The following is a 17,244-nucleotide window of genomic DNA, read 5'->3' as shown; positions in this document are numbered from 1 at the left end:
TCAATCCTTGGGGTGCCCTGACCCCACATCCTACGCTCGGCTCCAGCCCCTCTCCTGGAGCAGAGAGGAGCCCTCAGTCCTGGGTGTAGCGGGTTGTTTGCTGCCCCCTGGGGGAGCTGGATTCCGGCCCAGCTCAGGCACCATCTTAGTGGCTGCAAGCCCCTTCATTGCAGCCGGGTCATCACCAGGAAGGCTTGGGGCTGGAGCAGGATGGAGGTGGGCAGAGGCTGCTTGGGTGGGGGGAGGTGATGGGGGCAGGACTCGGGAGGGGGGTGGAATGGTGAGGTGGGGGGCACTAGGCTGGGGTCACTGGGTGTCAGGCAGGCTTGGCACTCTCCTTGTTTGGGGGCCGCTTGGCCTGTGCCACGACTCCTCCAAACTGGAGCCCAGCTGGGGGCTCCCACGGCCAAAGGAGGGGTCCATCTTGCTAACAGCCCTTTAGCAGCAGAACCACCCTCCCCTTGGCTGAGCTTCAGCGAAGCCCCACGCAGGGCACATCCTGCATCTGTGGGGGCTGCCCCGTTGCCCCCCTTGTTTGCAGAAGTGTTGGTGGGGGCTCCCATCCCTCCAGGCGAGGTCATGCTGCAGGACGGTGGTGACCAGGGGGTGCCCTGCACCTGCTGAGTGACCCTTGGCTCCCACTCCCCAAGGGGTAGGGGTGTTTCCCATCCACTCCCCGTCTGCCAAACAGCTTTGCTGCCCAATGCCCAGTGGGTCAGTCTGGGGCAATGCCCATAGCGAGCCCCCAATCCATGTGTGCATGCGCTGGCCCCCCTCTCAGATTTTCCTCCACATGCCTGTCCCCCCAGTCCCAGATCTCCTGGGAGACCCTCTTCTACTGCTCCATTCCAGGCCCCCCCACATCGCAGATCCCCACCCTCCCAAGTCCTCCCCCACCCAATTGAGCACATGGCAGCCTTGTTACAAAAACAAATCCACGTTTAATAAATTATTCCTGGCCTCAATAAATAATGAAGACAAATTCCAAAGAGAAATAGCAGAGCCCCACCCCTCCAAGCTCCTACGCCTGGGGATGGGAGAGTCTCTTTAAATACAAAGCTCTGAGATCTGTGGGGAAAAGGGGGGAGCCCGATACGAGCCTCCACCCAGGGGATGAGGGGGCAGGGATTGTTGCACGCTCGCGAGCCCTTGGCCATGCAGCGCCCCCTAGCCAGCTGCCAGTGCAGGCCAGGGGGGTTACATGCCTGGCTCCGGGGCAGACAGGGGTGTGGTTGTGTCAGGATGTGATTGTGGGAATGGGAAGAGCGGTGTCTGCAGGGGGGGGAGCTTGTGAACATGTGTGTAATGGGGGCGGGGCAGGTGAGTGCGTAGGGGGGCTTTGGTGAGTGGGTTCATGCACTCACGTGGCTGCCCCTACATGTCTGTCCCACTACGTGCCCCAGGTGGGGCTCTGCCTTCCTCCAGTGGGGGCTGGGCCCTGTCTCGCCCCTGCTGCAGCCTTAGCTAACAGCTGGGCCTTACGGCTCAGCCAGCAGAAAGGCTCCAGCCTTAGGAGCCAGACCCTGTGGGTCCATCCCTGTGGTTGAAGCTCCAGCTGGGGTGTCAGGATACCGGAGACCTCATAAGGGCACAAGGGGGCACATGTCCATGGCTCGGGGGGGAGGTGCACGTATGGGGACTTTATGGCCATGCATGCATGGCTCCTGGGGGGCGTGCCCAGGTCACAGGGGCTTTGGGCAGTATGTGTGCAGGGCTGCCTGAGAGGGGGTCTGGATGAGCGTGCATATGGAGGGAGGTGGGGATTGTGGGCAGTGCCTTTTTCTGTGCAGGGGGAGGGGCCCCTCTTTGCTGTCACCCCCCCCAACAGAAACTGGCCCCATCCCTTAATTTTTGGCTCCCCCACACTCCCACCCACCCCTCATATCTGCACCATCTGTGGTGGGAGGGAGCCAAACTTAGCACTGGAAAGAAGAGGGAAGGGCTGGAAGACATTAAAATGGGGGGAAGAGAAATTCCCCCTCCCCCAGATTTTGCAGGACCATTAACTGTAGCAGCCCCCCCATTTGGGGGAGGAAGGAGAAGAAAGGGTTAAAAGGCAAAAACTCCTATTGCATCTCAGATAAATAAGAAACACCCCCCTCCCCATAATTCTCCCCAGCCCCCACAAATCTCACCCTCCCCCCAGAGGAGGGCATTTTAAAGAGACGGTAACCAGCAGCCTCATGAAATGGACCAGCATGGTACAAAAGCAAAGGAGGCACCCCCCACTTTGGAGCCCCTCCCCAAGTCTTTAAAAATAAATATCCCCTAATGGAAGACTATTCTGATTTACTAAATTGTATTGCCCTGGAGGGAGTGTGTGGGGGGGGTATCTCTCCTACCCTGGGGGCTGGGGGAAGAGACCTCCCTATCCAATGTGACCCCCCTCCCGCCCATGTACACAGGAAAGGTGCTACTGTCACTTTAAGACATCAGTCAGTATAACAGGTTGTCGGTCAGGTATGGAGCAGCAGAGTCCAAAGAATATGGGGGGGCGCTATGGGGGCCCCCAAAACTCCATCCACTGTTGGCGCTGTGAATCAGTCTGGAAGAAAGTCTGTGATCATCCTGAGTTTTCAAAAAAATCTGCTAGTTTTGGGGGGGCTGGCCTGTGTCCCCCCCAAATCCCTGTAGGGCCCCCCTTTCTCTGCAGCAGACTTCAGCAAAGCAGCATCCAGAGCGGAGAGGCCAAGGGAGCAACAGGCCATGGGGACCCCCAAAATATACACGCACACCCCAATAAATAGCAGGCAACAGCCCTCCCCACCGCACACACACGCAGAGATTAGTCTTGGGGTAAAAACTGGCCCCTCTCCTCAGCCCTCTATCAACGGACACCTGGCAGCACATGGGGCACAGAGTGGGCAGGATGGGCATTAGGGCCCTGGTATCTGGCCCCCAGGCGTGGACTGTTGGAAGCCCGTCCGTCCATCCAGTTATTGCACACACTTCCCTTCCCTCCCCTCCCTTCCCCGCCCTGAGATGGGTGGTCTGGCCCAGCTCAGGCCCCCCTTACACCTCGGTCTCCACCCCAGTGAGCTTGAGTTTGGGGGTGAGGATGCGGGGCGTGACCCCTGCGTTGAGATCCGTCTCGAACTCCAGCAGCTGCCCCATGAAGTTGAGGTTAGGCGAGATGATGGGGCGTTTGCCTTTGACGTACTTGTAGGCGTCGCTCATGGTCATCAGCGTGTGCTTCATCAGGTAGGCGATGACAATGGTGGCTGAGCGTGAGACGCCCGCCTGGCAGTGGATCAGCACGCCCTTCCCCCGCTGGTGTGCCTCCTCTGGGGGAAGGGGAGAGATGGGGGGTCAGCGCCTCTTACCTGCCCAGCCCTGTACACAGCCCTGCACTAAACCCCCTGCAGCCCCCATTATCCCCGGCACCACCAGCCTAGCTACCATATCCTCTGCACCCCCAACCCCTGCATACCCCAACCCTCTACCCAATTCCCTGAACTCCTGACTCCGTCCTGAACCCCTAACCCTGCTACCCAATCCCTGCACCCCCACTGTGCCAGGCCCCCCCAACCCCCTGCATACCCCAACCCCTCTACCCAATCCTCTGAACCCCCCACTGTGCCCTGCACCCTCAATCCCCTGCATTCCCCCAGCCCTGCTGCACCCCCTCACATGCTGGTCCATCTCCTCAGGGTGGGGAGTGGGCGCAGTGTTCTGAGGGGTGCAGCCTCCTGTCCCCAACCCCCTCTACTCCTGGGGACACTACCCCAGCCCCCCTCCCCACTTCCCAGGGCCACCCTCCTCCCCCCCGTACCGATGAACTCAAAGGCCTCCTCGAAGTACTGGCGCAGGTCCTGGCGGCTGTTGTCCGTGGCAGGCAGGCGCTTGTAGCGCAGGTGCCCGCTCTGTGCGTGGTAGAGGGGCAGGTGGGTGGTGACGTTCAGCACGTGGCCCACGTTGAGACTCAGCATCCGCTCCAGGTCCTGCGCGTCGCGCTCGTTGCCCAGGAACAGGAAGGGCAGGATGGGACTCAGCTCGGCGCTCTCCAGGTCGGGGGTGAGGGGTGGGTCCCCGTCCACCCCCTCCAGGACCCCCCCAGCTTCCTCCAGCGGCTCTGACGGTGGCACTGCCACACTCCCTGCAGGCAACGGCTCAACATCACAGGGGGCACATGGACCCACACTCAGACCTGCCCCCGGCCTGAACCCCCCAAACTCAGACCCCTGGCCTGTGAACTCCCACACCCAGACCTGCCCCCGGCCTGAACCCCCCAAACTCAGACCCCTGGCCTGTGAACTCCCACACCCAGACCTGCCCCTGGCCTGAACCCCCCAAACTCAGACCCCTGGCCTGTGAACCCCCACACTCAGACCTGTCCCCAGCCTGAACCCTCCCAAACTCAGACCCCTGGCCTGTGAACTCCCACACCCAGACCTGCCCCCGGCCTGAAACCCCCAAACTCAGACCCCTGGCCTGTGAACTCCCACACCCAGACCTGCCCCCGGCCTGAACCCTCCCAAACTCAGACCCCTGGCCTGTGAACCCCCACACTCAGACCTGTCCCCAGCCTGAACCCTCCCAAACTCAGACCCCTGGCCTGTGAACTCCCACACCCAGACCTGCCCCCGGCCTGAACCCTCCCAAACTCAGACCCCTGGCCTGTGAACTCCCACACCCAGACCTGCCCCCGGCCTGAACCCTCCCAAACTCAGACCCCTGGCCTGTGAACCCCCACACCCAGACCTGTCCCCAGCCTGAACCCTCCCAAACTCAGACCCCTGGCCTGTGAACTCCCACACTCAGACCTGCCCCCGGCCTGAACCCCCCAAACTCAGACCCCTGGCCTGTGAACCCCCACACTCAGACCTGCCCCTGGTTAGAACCCCCAAATTCAAACCTTGCCCTGGCCTGAACCCCCCAAATTCAGACCTGCCCCTGGTTAGAACCCCCAAATTCAAACCTTGCCCTGGCCTGAACCCCCCAAATTCAGACCTGCCCCTGGCCTGTACCCCCTAAAGTCAGACCACTGAGAGCCCCCAGCCTTTAACCCCCCCAATCTCAGAAGCCCCCAGCTGATGCCCCATATTCAGACTGGCCCAAATTCAGAGCCCACCAGCCTGTGAATCCCCAAACTCAGAACCCCTCTGGCCTGAGGCCCCAAATCCAGATTCTCTCCGCCTGACTCCCCAGTCTGACCATCCACACTCAGCCTTCCCCAGCTGAAACCATCCCTTGAGAACCCCTGAAACTAGAAACTCAACCCAGACCCTCAAGCTCAGACCCTCCCAGCCCGACAGCCTCCTGGTTTATGAATCCCACAAACTCAGGGGGGCCCCATTGACCTGAGCCTCCAAACTCCAGCCCTGCCCCATCACTCAGCTCGAATCACAGCCCTAGCACCTTCAACCCAGCCGGATTGCAAAACTCCTCCACCCCTGACCTTCAGCGCCTCAGTCCCCCGAGCCCTGAACCCTCACCCCAAGCACCGTAGTCCCTGACCGTTGACCCCAAACACCCGCAACACTGACCTTCAAGCCCTGAACTACCCTCACCCAGACTAACACCCAATCTCTGACCTTCTCCCCACAACCCTTCGCTCCAAACTCTGAGCTGCACAAGGGGGGGGCAGAGAAAATGTCGCCATTTCCCTGTTCTGTTGACTGCCCCTCCCCGCAGGGCCAGCACCCCCCACACCCACTCCGACTCTGCAGCCTGCGGGGGCTGCTGGGCTGGGGGGGCTGCAGCCAGCGCCCTACGGCCAGCTGGATAAAATGTGGTGGAGTCTCTCCGTGGGCCCAAGCTGGGGTTGAGGGAGGGGGGAAATTTGGGGGGAAGGGAGATGCTGGGGAGAGAGATGTATGGGGTGGGGCTTGAGGCAAGGAGCGGGAGGATCTGGGGGGAAGGGGGATCTCTGGGGGAAGGCAGGGCCAATGGAACTAGAGGAGCTGGGGGGATGGTAGCAGCCCAATGCCTGGCTCCCATCACAAATGGGGGTCACAGTTTTGTCCAATGGCTGTCAGTGCCCCTGCAGGGAATGGGGGAGGGGCAGGGAGGAGTGATGTCATGTCACCAGCTGGGCTGAGATCAATCCCGCTCAACAGGCTCAGAGCAGGTGGGGGAGGGGGGGAGCCTGGGCCAGCTGCACTGACCCCCCCCCACCCCTTAACTCCGCCATCTGTTCCCTGTGGATCCTGCTGGGATGAGGTCAGAGGGTCCTGCGCTGGGGGATGAGGGGAGGGCATAGGAGGGGCAGTACAAGGCTGGGGGGTGGGAAGGGAAGGCTGGGTGCACTGTGCAGGAGCTGGAGGGTCTGGGACTGCAAGGGGTCTGGGGATCAAGCCTGGGAGAGGAGAGGGTGCACTGGGAGGGGTGAGTCCTGGGGGCGAGGGGTGCACTGCAGGGGGTCTTGGCTGGGGGGGGTGGAAATCTCTCCCCAGCCCTAGGAATCTCTGAGAGAAGCCCTGTCAGGTCTCAGCCAGGACAGGTGTCCTTGAGAAGACAGGTTCTCTTCTCCCCTCTGTGCACCCACCCTCTGTCCATCCTCCCCCCCCATCCAGCCACCTGTGGCCTGCCCACCACAGCCTACCACGTCCCGCCCTCTTGGTAGCACCGTCGCCCTCATGCCCACCTACCTCTCCTGCCCTGCACCTCCTTGTTGAGTGAGTCCAGCACCAGGTGGAGGTTCTGGGCGGGCAGGGTTTTGGGGGGCTCGGGAGAGGCCGGGGTCTCCCCGGCTGTGGCACAGCAGCCGTTCTGCTGCTCCTTGGGCCAGAGGCGCTGCAGGGAGTCATGGGGGTCTTTGGAGGCCATGAAGTCCAGCACGGCCAGTTTGCCCTGCTGGAGGCGCCGCCTGCCAGCCGCGTCCGAAACACTGAAGTGCATGGCGCCCTGCAGCTGGTTCTTGGTGTACTGCACCAGGTTGCGGCAATCCAGGATCAGGGGCGCCCCCTGCTGCTGGGTGTGGGAACGGCTCATCTTCTTGGCCAGCTCCTCGGGCCAGATGGTTCGCACGCTGTAGTCGTCCTCGTCATAGCTGGAGGGGGGTGAGCCCTGGGCTGGGGGGTCATAGGCCACGATGGGGTCGCTGCTGCAAAAGCTGCAGGAGGAGCTGACCGACTTGACCGAGGGGTTGCATGCCAGGCAGGCCAGGGACTTGAGGGCTGACGGGGTGCAGGGCAAGCACCCCAGCTTCTTGACCGAGGGCGGGGAGCAGCTGAGGGAGGCCAGGCTGGAGCGGCATGACAGGCACCCCAGGGAGCGCAGCCCCGGCTTGGGGCTGGCGTCGTCACAGCGCATCAAGCGCCAGCAGCCCCGGCAGCCGCCTTTCAAGGGGTGCATGGTGCCCGCACCAGGGCTGGAGAGGCGGGAGGAAGCAGGTGACGGGGTCTCCCCCCTGGCCGGCCGCGAGTTTTCCTTAAAGCAGCGCTTCTTGAGCTTGGCTTGAGGCAGCAGCACCTGGAGCTCTGGCCCCACGCAGGACCTGCTGCCGCCCTGCTGGAGGTCAAGCTGCAGGGAGAGGTTGCGCTCGCGCGCCCGGCTCTGCCCGGCCCCCACCGTCAGCTTGATGTCGATGGTGTGGGAGTGGGGGAGCGGGAGACAGGCCTGGGGCTCCTGATAGGGTGGGGCAGCCCCGGTTAGGTCCTTAGGGGGTGGGTGGCTCGGGGGTCTCCGCGTCCGGGGCGACAGGAGCTGCTTGTCGGCAGGGAAGCTGTGATTGAGGCGCAAAGCCAAGGTCTTGGGGCGCTGGAGGAGGGAGAGGCGGTCTTCCAGGGGTGAGGGAGGCATTGGGAAGGGTGACCTGCAGAGAGGGGGGAGAGAGGGTTAGGGGGGTGTGGGATACTAAGGGGGCACAGAGGGGTGGTCCCCACATCAGCGATCCTCCCCACATGCCAGCCAAGCTGTGCCTCCCTGCACGCACCCCCATGCTATGGGCACCAGGGCTGAGACCCAGCAAACTCATTTCACACCCTCCCAAAAGCTTTTTAACCCTTCACACTCTGGCTCTGATATTTCAGGTGAGGTCCAGTCACTGCAGCCAGGGTCAGGGGGTGGAGCCCTAGAGTCCTGGCTCCCTATTGGCTTTGCTGTTAAATAGTCCCCATCCCCCCCACCCCCAGAGGTGCCTGCATCCCAGTGCTGGGAGGGGGAAAACATAGCAAGGGGGCGGGGGAGCAGCTGGGCAGGCCCGCCTGATCCAAGCTCCTAGTTGTAGATTCCCCCCTCCCACATTTTGGTGCCTTATCAGTTCCAAGCACCCCCTGCTCCCCTGAGGCTGAGTCAGATTCAAAGAGGCCAATTCATCTCTGTTCTCGGTGCTGGCAGAGATTAACCCCTCCCACATGCCTTGGGGGGCTCCAGCTACCAGCAGCCCCACATCACCCACGTGGCCAGGGTGCAGGGCTCCTCTGCGAAGCAAGCGTATCTGGCTGGGGCCATGAAGGGATCATGTGGGAAATTACACACTGTGTCCCTCGACCCAGCCTACCCCCACACCAGCACTCCATCCCCCCATCTTCACCCAGCCCCTCCCCCCATTTCCTGCCCCCATAGCGACTCTTTGACACCCCCCCCGTCTCCCAGTGAGGGTCCATGCCCCATCCCCCTAGCCCCCCCACACCTGTGATGGTCTCTGCTTTCCGCACAACCCCCGCCTTCTGTCAGCATTCCCCTGTCTCCATCTGGCCAGCCCCGGAGCACTCGCTCCCCATGCTCCCCCAAGACAGCAGCTCTGCTCTAAAGTGAGGTGACGGGACCTGGCTACTCCCATCAGCACCTCTGGCAGTGGGGGGAATGTGAGGGACAGAACTGCAGAACTAGGGCGGGGGGTTCCCCCTCACTAGAGAGAAGTGTCTGTGCCCCTCTAGCCTGGGATCCTTCCCCAGCAGACCAGGGGCTATTGAGGACTTCAGGGCCTCGGCTCAGCTACTCTTAAGGACATCCACATGCATCCACATAAGGGGAAAGCCATGCACAGTCGCAGCTATACATAGGCCTATGGGCTCACACACTCCTGCACACTCAGCCACATGTGTACACAGATGCACGCTCACACACGCTTTCTGGCAAATGCACTCAGACACACACATACACATGCACAGATGCACATTTGTATGCACACTCATGTCCATGCACGCACATGCCTATGTGAAGTCAAATTCACATGCACCCCCGGCAGTTGCCCCCATGCACACTCACATTTGTACTCACGGACATATGCATGCTCACATTAGTGCCTGCTCACACCAGGGCACACTTCATCCGTGCATACACTCATACTGGTGCACACCCACCTCAGTGCATGCATAGGCACACCTACATCAGAGCACACGAACTGGTGCACGTTCATCCCAGTGCATGCCCTTGCACACACCAGTGCACACTCATACTGGTGCACACTCACCCCAATGCATGCCCACACGCTCTGCTCTTTAGCTGGCGAGTCCAGGTCCCTGGGGCAACATGTTTAGTCCCTCCCTGAAAAGCAAAATCACAGCACCTCTAAAAATACCCAGCTGAGCTCAGGGGCTGGCAGCGCCCGACAGGGGTTCTTGTGCTTCCTCAGGTTACCACCCAGGGTGAGCTCACCAGCTGGCCCCAGAAGTGGGAGGTGGGAGGGCAGAGGACTGTTTAGACAGCTGTCCCCATCTCTGACAGCAGGGGGCAGCCCTAGCCCCATGAACCAAAGCGCCCCCAGCTCTTGGGGACAGGGAGCTGTATCCTTGGCCACCCCATCTCCCAGTATGTGATACCCATTGCCAGCCAATCAGCAGTAAAGATTCCCCGTGGATTCTGACTGATTGGGGAGAGGGCTGTTCTTCCATCTGCAGAAATTCTGATTGGCTAGGGTCCAGCCTGCTTTTCTAGCTGGGGGTGGTGGAAGGGACAAGGGCAATACTGTGTGGCTGCTCCTGCCCCTATGCCCCCCACCCCACCTTCCTGCTACAGTCTCCTCCTGTCCCTAGACACCCCCCCCCCCAGCTCCTGTCCCCATGCCACTCCTCCTGCTCCCTTACTCCCAGCCCTGCCCTCCCATCTCCCTGCACACACACCCATAGCAGAGCTACAGCCCCCATCCCAGGGCTGGTGTACCCTCTCTCACATTTTGCCCCATTCCAAGCTGAGAAATAATCCTAGTGCTGGGAGCAAGTGGCTCTTTGGTGGGCAGCTGCCTGTCTCTGACGGAGAGGTAATTAACAGGAGCATGAGGTGGTTGGGTATCTGTGTGTGTCAGGACAGCCGTGTGTGTATACATATGCTGAGCGGGTTGCATGGGCACATCATGGGGGGGGGAGGGAGTGTGCACTGTGGGATATGTACCTATGAAAGCTTTTGTATGTTGTGTGTGCACTTTTTCTGTGTGCTGTGGTGTGAGCACACACCAATGCGAGTGTGCATTTGTGTGCAAGCTTTGGCATGATGGGTTATGCGAGTCTGTGTTTGTGCACTTGTGCATGTTGTGGTGAATGTGTATTCTGGTGGGTGCATGCACTTTGCAAGCCTTGGCATGTTGTGGAGGGTGTACTGTGGTAAGGATGTGTTGTGGTTGGTGAGGGTGTGTGTGCAAGCTTTGCATGTTTTGTGTCTGTTTTTGTGTGTGTCTGTGCAAGCTTTGCAGGTTATGGTGGGTGTCTATTTTTGAATACCTGAGCATGGGCGTGTGCGTCTGCGTGTGTGTGTCACAGCATAGGTGAGTGCAATTATGCATGTTCCTCTAGCAGTCATTTTCATGGTTATGCACATGCATGTGGGGGTGGGGGTGTAAAGCCCAGGAGCTCATTGGCCAGCCCCAGGAGTGCCACCAGTAACTTCCCCCCTGAGCCCCTGAATATGGTATCACAACCCAAAAATAACCCCTTGTGTCACTGCAACGCTGACCACAGAGTGGGCACAAGGTCCCACGGGCCTCCCAGTTCCCTGTAAGGTAAGGTCACAGCTGGCCAGACTGACAATACCCCCACTCCCACCATGGCGCTGAGCCATGAACCCAGTTACCACCTGCAGCTGCAGGATCCCACTCAGCCCCCTCCAAGGCCTGACATCACACTTGTCCTGCACCCCCAGCCTGGCATTGCCACCCATCCCCCCAGCCTGGCATCACTCCCCATCTCCCCAGTCTGCCATGGCCCCCACAGCCTGGCATCACCCCACATCCATTCACCGCCCCCCCACCCCCGCAGTCTGACATTGCACCCACCCACCCCTGCAATCTTGCTTTGCCCCTGGTATCCTCCAGCCTGGCATTGCCCCCGTCTCCCCAACATGGCAACACCCCCTCCAGCCTGGCATCTTGGTTCTATATCCTCCCCCTTGCCTGGCATTCCCTGCCTGGAGTGGGAGCCCGTCTGTCACCCATGATCGCGGCTCCAGCCTTCCCCTCCTACGCGCCCCAAAGCTCTGCCGTAACAAGCCGTGCTGCCAGCCACCACAAGCTCTGCTGGGTATCCCCGCTCCCCGCACCCCTGCCTCCCGTGTCCCCCCGGTTCAGACAGCAGGATCCCCCTCACCCCCCGGCTGCCAGTCACCACCTTTGACAGCTTAACCCTTCCCTGGTGCCGACCGGTCCCCGGCCCCAGCTTCCTTCATTAGCGCCCGGCGCCCCCGCTCCAGATGTGGGCCCCCCCACCACCTGTTTTACAATACACCCCCAAGCTGCTACCATGCTAGGAACCCCTACGCTGCGGGGTCACCACTTTCGGGGATGTTCCCCACACACACACACACGCGCGCGCGCGCGCTCGCCTTTACCCCTACCTCCAAATCTTTGCACCCTTGCCCACAAAGCGCTGCGCCCTTCCCCCCATGTTCGCACCCCGGCCCCCTTGAGCCAGCCAGATGTTGGCCCCCCCCTTTGCCCAGAACGTTCCCCTTCCCAAAACAAATCCCCCGGGGAGAGGCAGCCCCCATGCCAAGCCCCTAGCACCACTGAGTGCCAATCAGAGCCCCCCAGGTCCCCAGGGGTGAGGGGGTACAGGATACCCAGCCACCCTCTTACCTGCATCAGATCCCTATGCTGTGGCTCATGCCCATGTGCGTAGAGGTTAGGGGGGTCCTTGGAAGCCAGCCCCTGCGTCCCCCCAATGGCCAGGCAGGTTCCACCCCCCGGGTTGTCTATTTACTCCCCCCACCCCCACCACTATCTGGTGCTGAAGCTTTGCTTTGATGGGAGGAGGGAGCAGGGAGAGGAGGAGGGGCTAAGGGGGGGTGACATCATCTGTAGCCAATGAGAGCGAGCCCGGATCTCCGGGATGGTGAGGCACAGAGTCACGTGACCCAAGCTTGGATTCATTGTGAAAGGAAGGAAGGAGCCCCCTTGGATCTGTCTGTCTGTCTGTGTGTTTGTCTGTCAACGGGGGAGGGCGCTGGAGAAACACACGGACTGCTCTACCTAACTCCATAGAGACCCAAATCTATCCACCCCCACAGAGAGCGACCACTCTCCCTAACCCCACAGAGATCTGGATCCATCCATCCATCCATTGACCCCATAGACAGCAACCAATCTACCTAACCCCATAGGACCCTAGATCGATCCATCCATCCAAGTCTATTTATCCATTCATCCCCATGCACATCCATCTAACCAGATCTCCATTCATCCATCCCCCCACATCTATTTATCTATCTATCAGTGCCCATACACATCCTATTATCCAGCTACCCATCCATTCCTGCACACATCTAGTTATCCATCCATCCCCATACACATCTATCCAGGTATCTATCTGTCCATCTATCTGTCCTCCCACCTCACCACCACCTTTTCCTTACTGCAGCACTTCCCATTGCAACACATTTTGTTTCAATATTATAACTATCACTCTCCCTCCCTCACTCTGATTTACAGTTGGGAAACTGAGGCAGTGTGGGAGGGAAAGGCCTTGTGCTCAGTGTCATACTGTATGTCTGCAGCAGGGCTGGGAGGAGAACTCAGGAGTCCTGTGCTATAAACACTGCATTACAAAGTGTGTGGGGGAAGGGTGGCTTACATGAATTTTGCAAAGTGCTTTGAGATCCTGGGGGGAGTCACTAAATTAGCATAATGTCTGTCCCTCCACTGCTTGGAGCCCTCTGTCTGTTCATCCCCTCTACTCATTAGTGCAGCAGGAGGTGCTGTTTATGTCTGGGGTTCCCAAGAACGGTAGGAATCAGGTGAGCAAGAAATTAAACAGAACAGGGTCATGTCCCCTCAAACCTACCCCAGCTTTGGACCTGGCTCCAGCATTGAACCCTTTGCAGCCATTGGTTCAAAACAAATCTCCCTCGCCACCCTGACGTGCTGAGCGGGAGGGTGGGGTGCAGTGGGCCTCATGGGCGAGCCCTGGTATTTGTCTCCAATGCTCACACGTGTGATGCCTTCTGCCAGAAGAGCTCTCTGTGCTTTGCCCACATCTGAACCTGGTGTGTGAGAGCATGTTTCTGTGTGTGTGGACAGGCAGAGGTGTGGGGGGAAGGTGAATCCAGGCACAGGAATGGGAGGAATCTGTGTGTTTGGACAAGTGGAGGTATTCAATGTACATGTGGTGAGAAGTGCAGAGAAATGTCAAGAGGGTGTGTGTGCATGTGGTGTCATGTGTCAACAGACATGTATATGCCTGGGGAATTCAGTGTCTGCACATGTGCATAGGGCAAGCACAGGGTCAAGTATCCATGTTCGGGATATGTATGTGTGCATATTTGTCTGCATGTGTTAAGCATGTAAGAGTGCAGATGTGTGACAGATGTGTTAATTAATTAATTAATACATCATGCTCATTTTCCACATCCACTGAATCCCAAATCCATGCAAGCCACACCCAGTGTACACGTCCAACAGATCCCAAGCCCCGCAGGCCACGCTGCCTCTCACGCCAACACCATAGCATGCTCCGGAGGGTTGGTAGAGGCAGCTTTGCCTTTGCATCTCAGTGCCTTTGTTTTGAATGCTGTGGGTTCCCTTCCACCAGCATCTCGGGAGGGTGGGGGGACCACACAGCATGTTAATCATGGGTAACACACGCAGCATGGGAAGAGACATGCCCAACTGGCTCAATGAGAAACTTCTTGAGCTGGAGCCAACAGCTCCAGGTCCCTGCCCATTTGTTGGTGAGGTAATGGGGTGGAGGTGACTCAGGTACCACAACATCGGAGGCCAGATCCCCAGTTGGTGTAAATTAGGCACAGCTCCACTGGAGTCAATGGGAACTAGAACGTGAAACAGTGTTCCTTTATTTATACGTACGTGTGTGCGTAGTAGACAGAACCCTTTTCTGGACCCATCCCACAAATCCCTAGGGTGGACCTCAAGCTAGTCCCATACTGAACTCCACAGTCTGGCCCATCTGGACTAGCCCTGTTGGTAGAGCTGGCATGCGGCAGCATTTGGGGGCTCTGGCTCTTTGAATCCCTCATTCAGGAGCAATCACGCTGCAGGACTGCTTGCCTTGCATCCTCTTTCCCCCTGCCACTGCCGCTGGCGTGGGAGCCGGTGCACCCTCCCATGGGGCCTTTCCAAAGCTATGAGTCACCAGGGTTGAGCACAGTCCGGTCGTGCCCATGAGCTAAATGGGCTTTCCTAGCTCTGGCTCCTTGGGGATTTCAAGGAGGAAAGCAGTGAACCAGGCACTATATATGCCCTCTGGGACGCCTTGCTGGGTTCAAAGAGCCAGGACCAGATCCTGTGGTTAGGTGCAAATCCGGAAGTGCCTCAAGGACTCCAGAATCATGCCCCTAGGTGGAGGGAGAGCAGAATGGGGCCTATTGCTTGGATGGGGAGGGTAAAGGGGTGGAATTACCCCCTGACCTTACCCCTGGAAGCCTATTCCAGAGCTAGACCTAGCGTTAGAAAGATTTCCCTAATATGCGTGTATATTTGTGTAGAGTATGCGTGCATTTAAGCACGTGGGTATGTGGGCATGAGTTGTGTGTGTGTGTGCCGGGTGGGTGTGCATGTAAACATGAGTGTATATGTACAATCAGACACTCAGTCTCACCCTGGGCCAGGCTGATCCCCCAACCCTATAGCCCAGTGCTGGGTCTGTGTGGTTGCGTGTCTGGGGCTGCCCCAGCAGTGTGCAGGTGGTGGGGATGCTCCCTAGAGATGCAGGGCCAGACCCACTGTGCACTAGCCAGCTGGTTTCATCCACAGAGATCCCACTCCTGGGGTCCCAGGAATTATGTCATCAGCAGCCAATCAGAATGGGTCACTCCGTGCTGAGTTGTAAATCTCTTTCATAATTTTGCAGTGGGCGGGGGGGAGGGGGTTTCTCTTGGGACTGTTCCATTGTCACAGCTAAACAGGAAAGGCGGGGGGAGAATGGAACTAACCATTATAACACGTCTGGGGTCTCCGTCTCTCTTTCTATCAGATTGTCTCTCCTGCCACTGGGAATCAGGACTCCTGGGTTCTATCTCCAGGGGGGATTTGGGTTGAGTGGGTTAGAGTGGGTGGCTGGGAGTCAGCACTCTGGGATTTCTATTCAGCACAGAGTGGGGTCTAAGTGGGTTAAAGCCGGGGGGGCGGGGCGGGTTTGAGAGTCAAGACTCCTGGGTTCTATTCCCAAGGCTGGAGCAGAGTAACATATAGGCACAATTCCCCCTCTCCTAACCATGAGACCCCAATTCCCTCCCACAGCTGAAAACAGAACCCAGGAGTCCTGACTCTCAACCTCCTTCTCTCCCCACTTATTTTCTCACATGCACTGTGTAACTTGCTTGTAAGCTCTGCTTTGTTATTGGGGCCAGCAGTGGCTGTCTAAGCTTATTTTTAATGACCCAACAGGGGGGTATTGGGATCTGGGGTCTTTTCCTTCTAGGGGGTGCTGGCTCTGATCCAGCCAAAGGATGAGGGAATTGGCTGGCTCAGGGAGCAGGGAATGGGATACAGGGGATCAACTTAGACGGACGGACGGGAGGCAGCTTTTTCTGGGAGGCGCCCACTGGGATGCTGCAGGGGTTGTGCTATTTTAGAGAATCCTGGGGAGGAGGATAGGGGGACGGGTCAGCCCTGCAGGTATCTGTTGGAGCCGCCCCCTCCCCCCCCCCCCCCGCATCTTGCCCCAAGCATGGACGGAGATTGCTGAGACAAGCAACTTGCCCCACCCACGCGCTACCCGGTCGATCTCTGACGCCACAGATCTCCCTGCAGGCAGAACAGGCCCAGCAGAAAAATCAATACTGTCCCCTGCGCTAGGCCGAGAGCATGAGCATTGTCCCCCTCCCTATGTGACACCGCTGGCTCCCCACATCACAGCACTGCCTCCCCCATGGCACAACTGCCCCCTCACCCACAGCACCCTACCCATGATAGTGCTGCCTCCCCATCTATGACAGCATCCCACCCCCCCAAGGCACTGCTGTCTCCCAACCTCTGATGTGCTGCTCTCATATCCTTCCCTTCCAGTCAGCCCTTCCCTGGTTCTAATCCACTCGTGCCCTGGGCGTAGATACAGCTAGATTGGTGACCCATCTACTCCCAATTAGATTTATGGGCCCAGTCTGGTATCCTTCGCTTTCTCTGCCACCCCAGATCAGACCAATGGGCCAATCCAGCTGGTATCCCTCCCTCTCCTCCACCCTGGAACAGACCACTGGGCCCACCTAGGGTCCCTCAACCCCCATAATGCACCTGTTTGACGGGCCAGTGCTGCAGGTGTGCTGGTGGGAGTTTCCTTCCAGACCCTTTGGGGGAATGATCCAGCTGGCATCAAGTACACATGGGGAGTCTGAGGAGATAGCAGGGTGGGTGCCTGCAGGGGGGGCAGGGAGCTGGCATGTCAGGTGCTAAGGCACACACCAGCTCACAGTGGGTGCTAACAGCCCTTTCTTACCTTGTATCTTTGCTTCTGAAGCACATGGACAGGGCATGTGCACACAGGCTGGCACAGGATGGGGCAGGAGGGTGATCGGACAGTAGCTGGTGTCTGCAGAGGTTGCAATGCAAGGAAGAGGGTGCATGCAGCTGGATAGCTCCCCCCACGCCAGCCTTGAGTCAGGTGCTGCCTTGAAGCTGGGACACAGTGCTATTGCCTCCCTGCCCTCTAATGGGTATTGACAGACACCGTGTTGGTGGTGATCAGCTGACCTGGCTCCGGGGGACCCATCAGCACCACTCCCTGTGAAGACCCATTAGCCTGGGATGTGCCAACTGCAGGATTTAAAGCAGGCAGCACGGGGGGGGATGGGATTCAGAGTAACAACACAAGGGGAGGCATTTACATGCAGACACCTCTGGGGCAGAGCTGAGGGCTTTTGATACAGGGACACCTCGCCTAGTGCTGAGATGCAGCTGCCTCTGGAGTGGGGCACGAA

The 17,244-nt window shown here is 58.9% G+C and overlaps 1 protein-coding gene across 2 annotated transcripts; it reads right to left on the bottom strand.

Moving 5' to 3' along the window:
• Positions 1–905: 905 nt before the first annotated feature.
• LOC102936766 (dual specificity protein phosphatase 10) lies at positions 906–12,068 on the bottom strand. Of its 2 annotated transcripts, XM_037905524.2 has the most exons (5): positions 11,951–12,048; positions 9,359–9,432; positions 6,591–7,756; positions 3,773–4,096; positions 906–3,284 (listed from the first exon to the last, which is right to left on the bottom strand). In XM_037905524.2, the coding sequence occupies exons 1-5, from the start codon at positions 11,954–11,956 to the stop codon at positions 3,013–3,015; spliced, it is 1,842 nt and encodes a 613-aa protein (XP_037761452.1). In that variant the 5' UTR covers positions 11,957–12,048; the 3' UTR covers positions 906–3,012. The 2 variants fall into 2 exon arrangements, with proteins under 2 accessions (XP_037761452.1, XP_037761453.1); XM_037905525.2 differs by lacking the exon at positions 9,359–9,432 and having other exon boundaries at positions 909–3,284; positions 11,951–12,068.
• Positions 12,069–17,244: the final 5,176 nt, after the last annotated feature.

Source organism: Chelonia mydas, chromosome 7 (genome assembly GCF_015237465.2).
Source record: "Chelonia mydas isolate rCheMyd1 chromosome 7, rCheMyd1.pri.v2, whole genome shotgun sequence".
In the NCBI taxonomy this organism is placed as follows: domain Eukaryota; kingdom Metazoa; phylum Chordata; order Testudines; family Cheloniidae; genus Chelonia; species Chelonia mydas.
Note: the sequence above shows the minus strand (reverse complement) of the source record. Positions and strands in the feature narration are given on the sequence as shown.

Coding starts and splice junctions, on each gene's coding strand:
- LOC102936766 (XM_037905524.2), bottom strand. Junction 7,757..9,358: donor GCGTGTGGGCATGCATTGGG/GTGAGTGTGCAC, acceptor CCCTCTCTGCAG/GTCACCCTTCCCAATGCCTC. Junction 4,097..6,590: donor GGAGGTGCAGGGCAGGAGAG/GTAGGTGGGCAT, acceptor CGTTGCCTGCAG/GGAGTGTGGCAGTGCCACCG.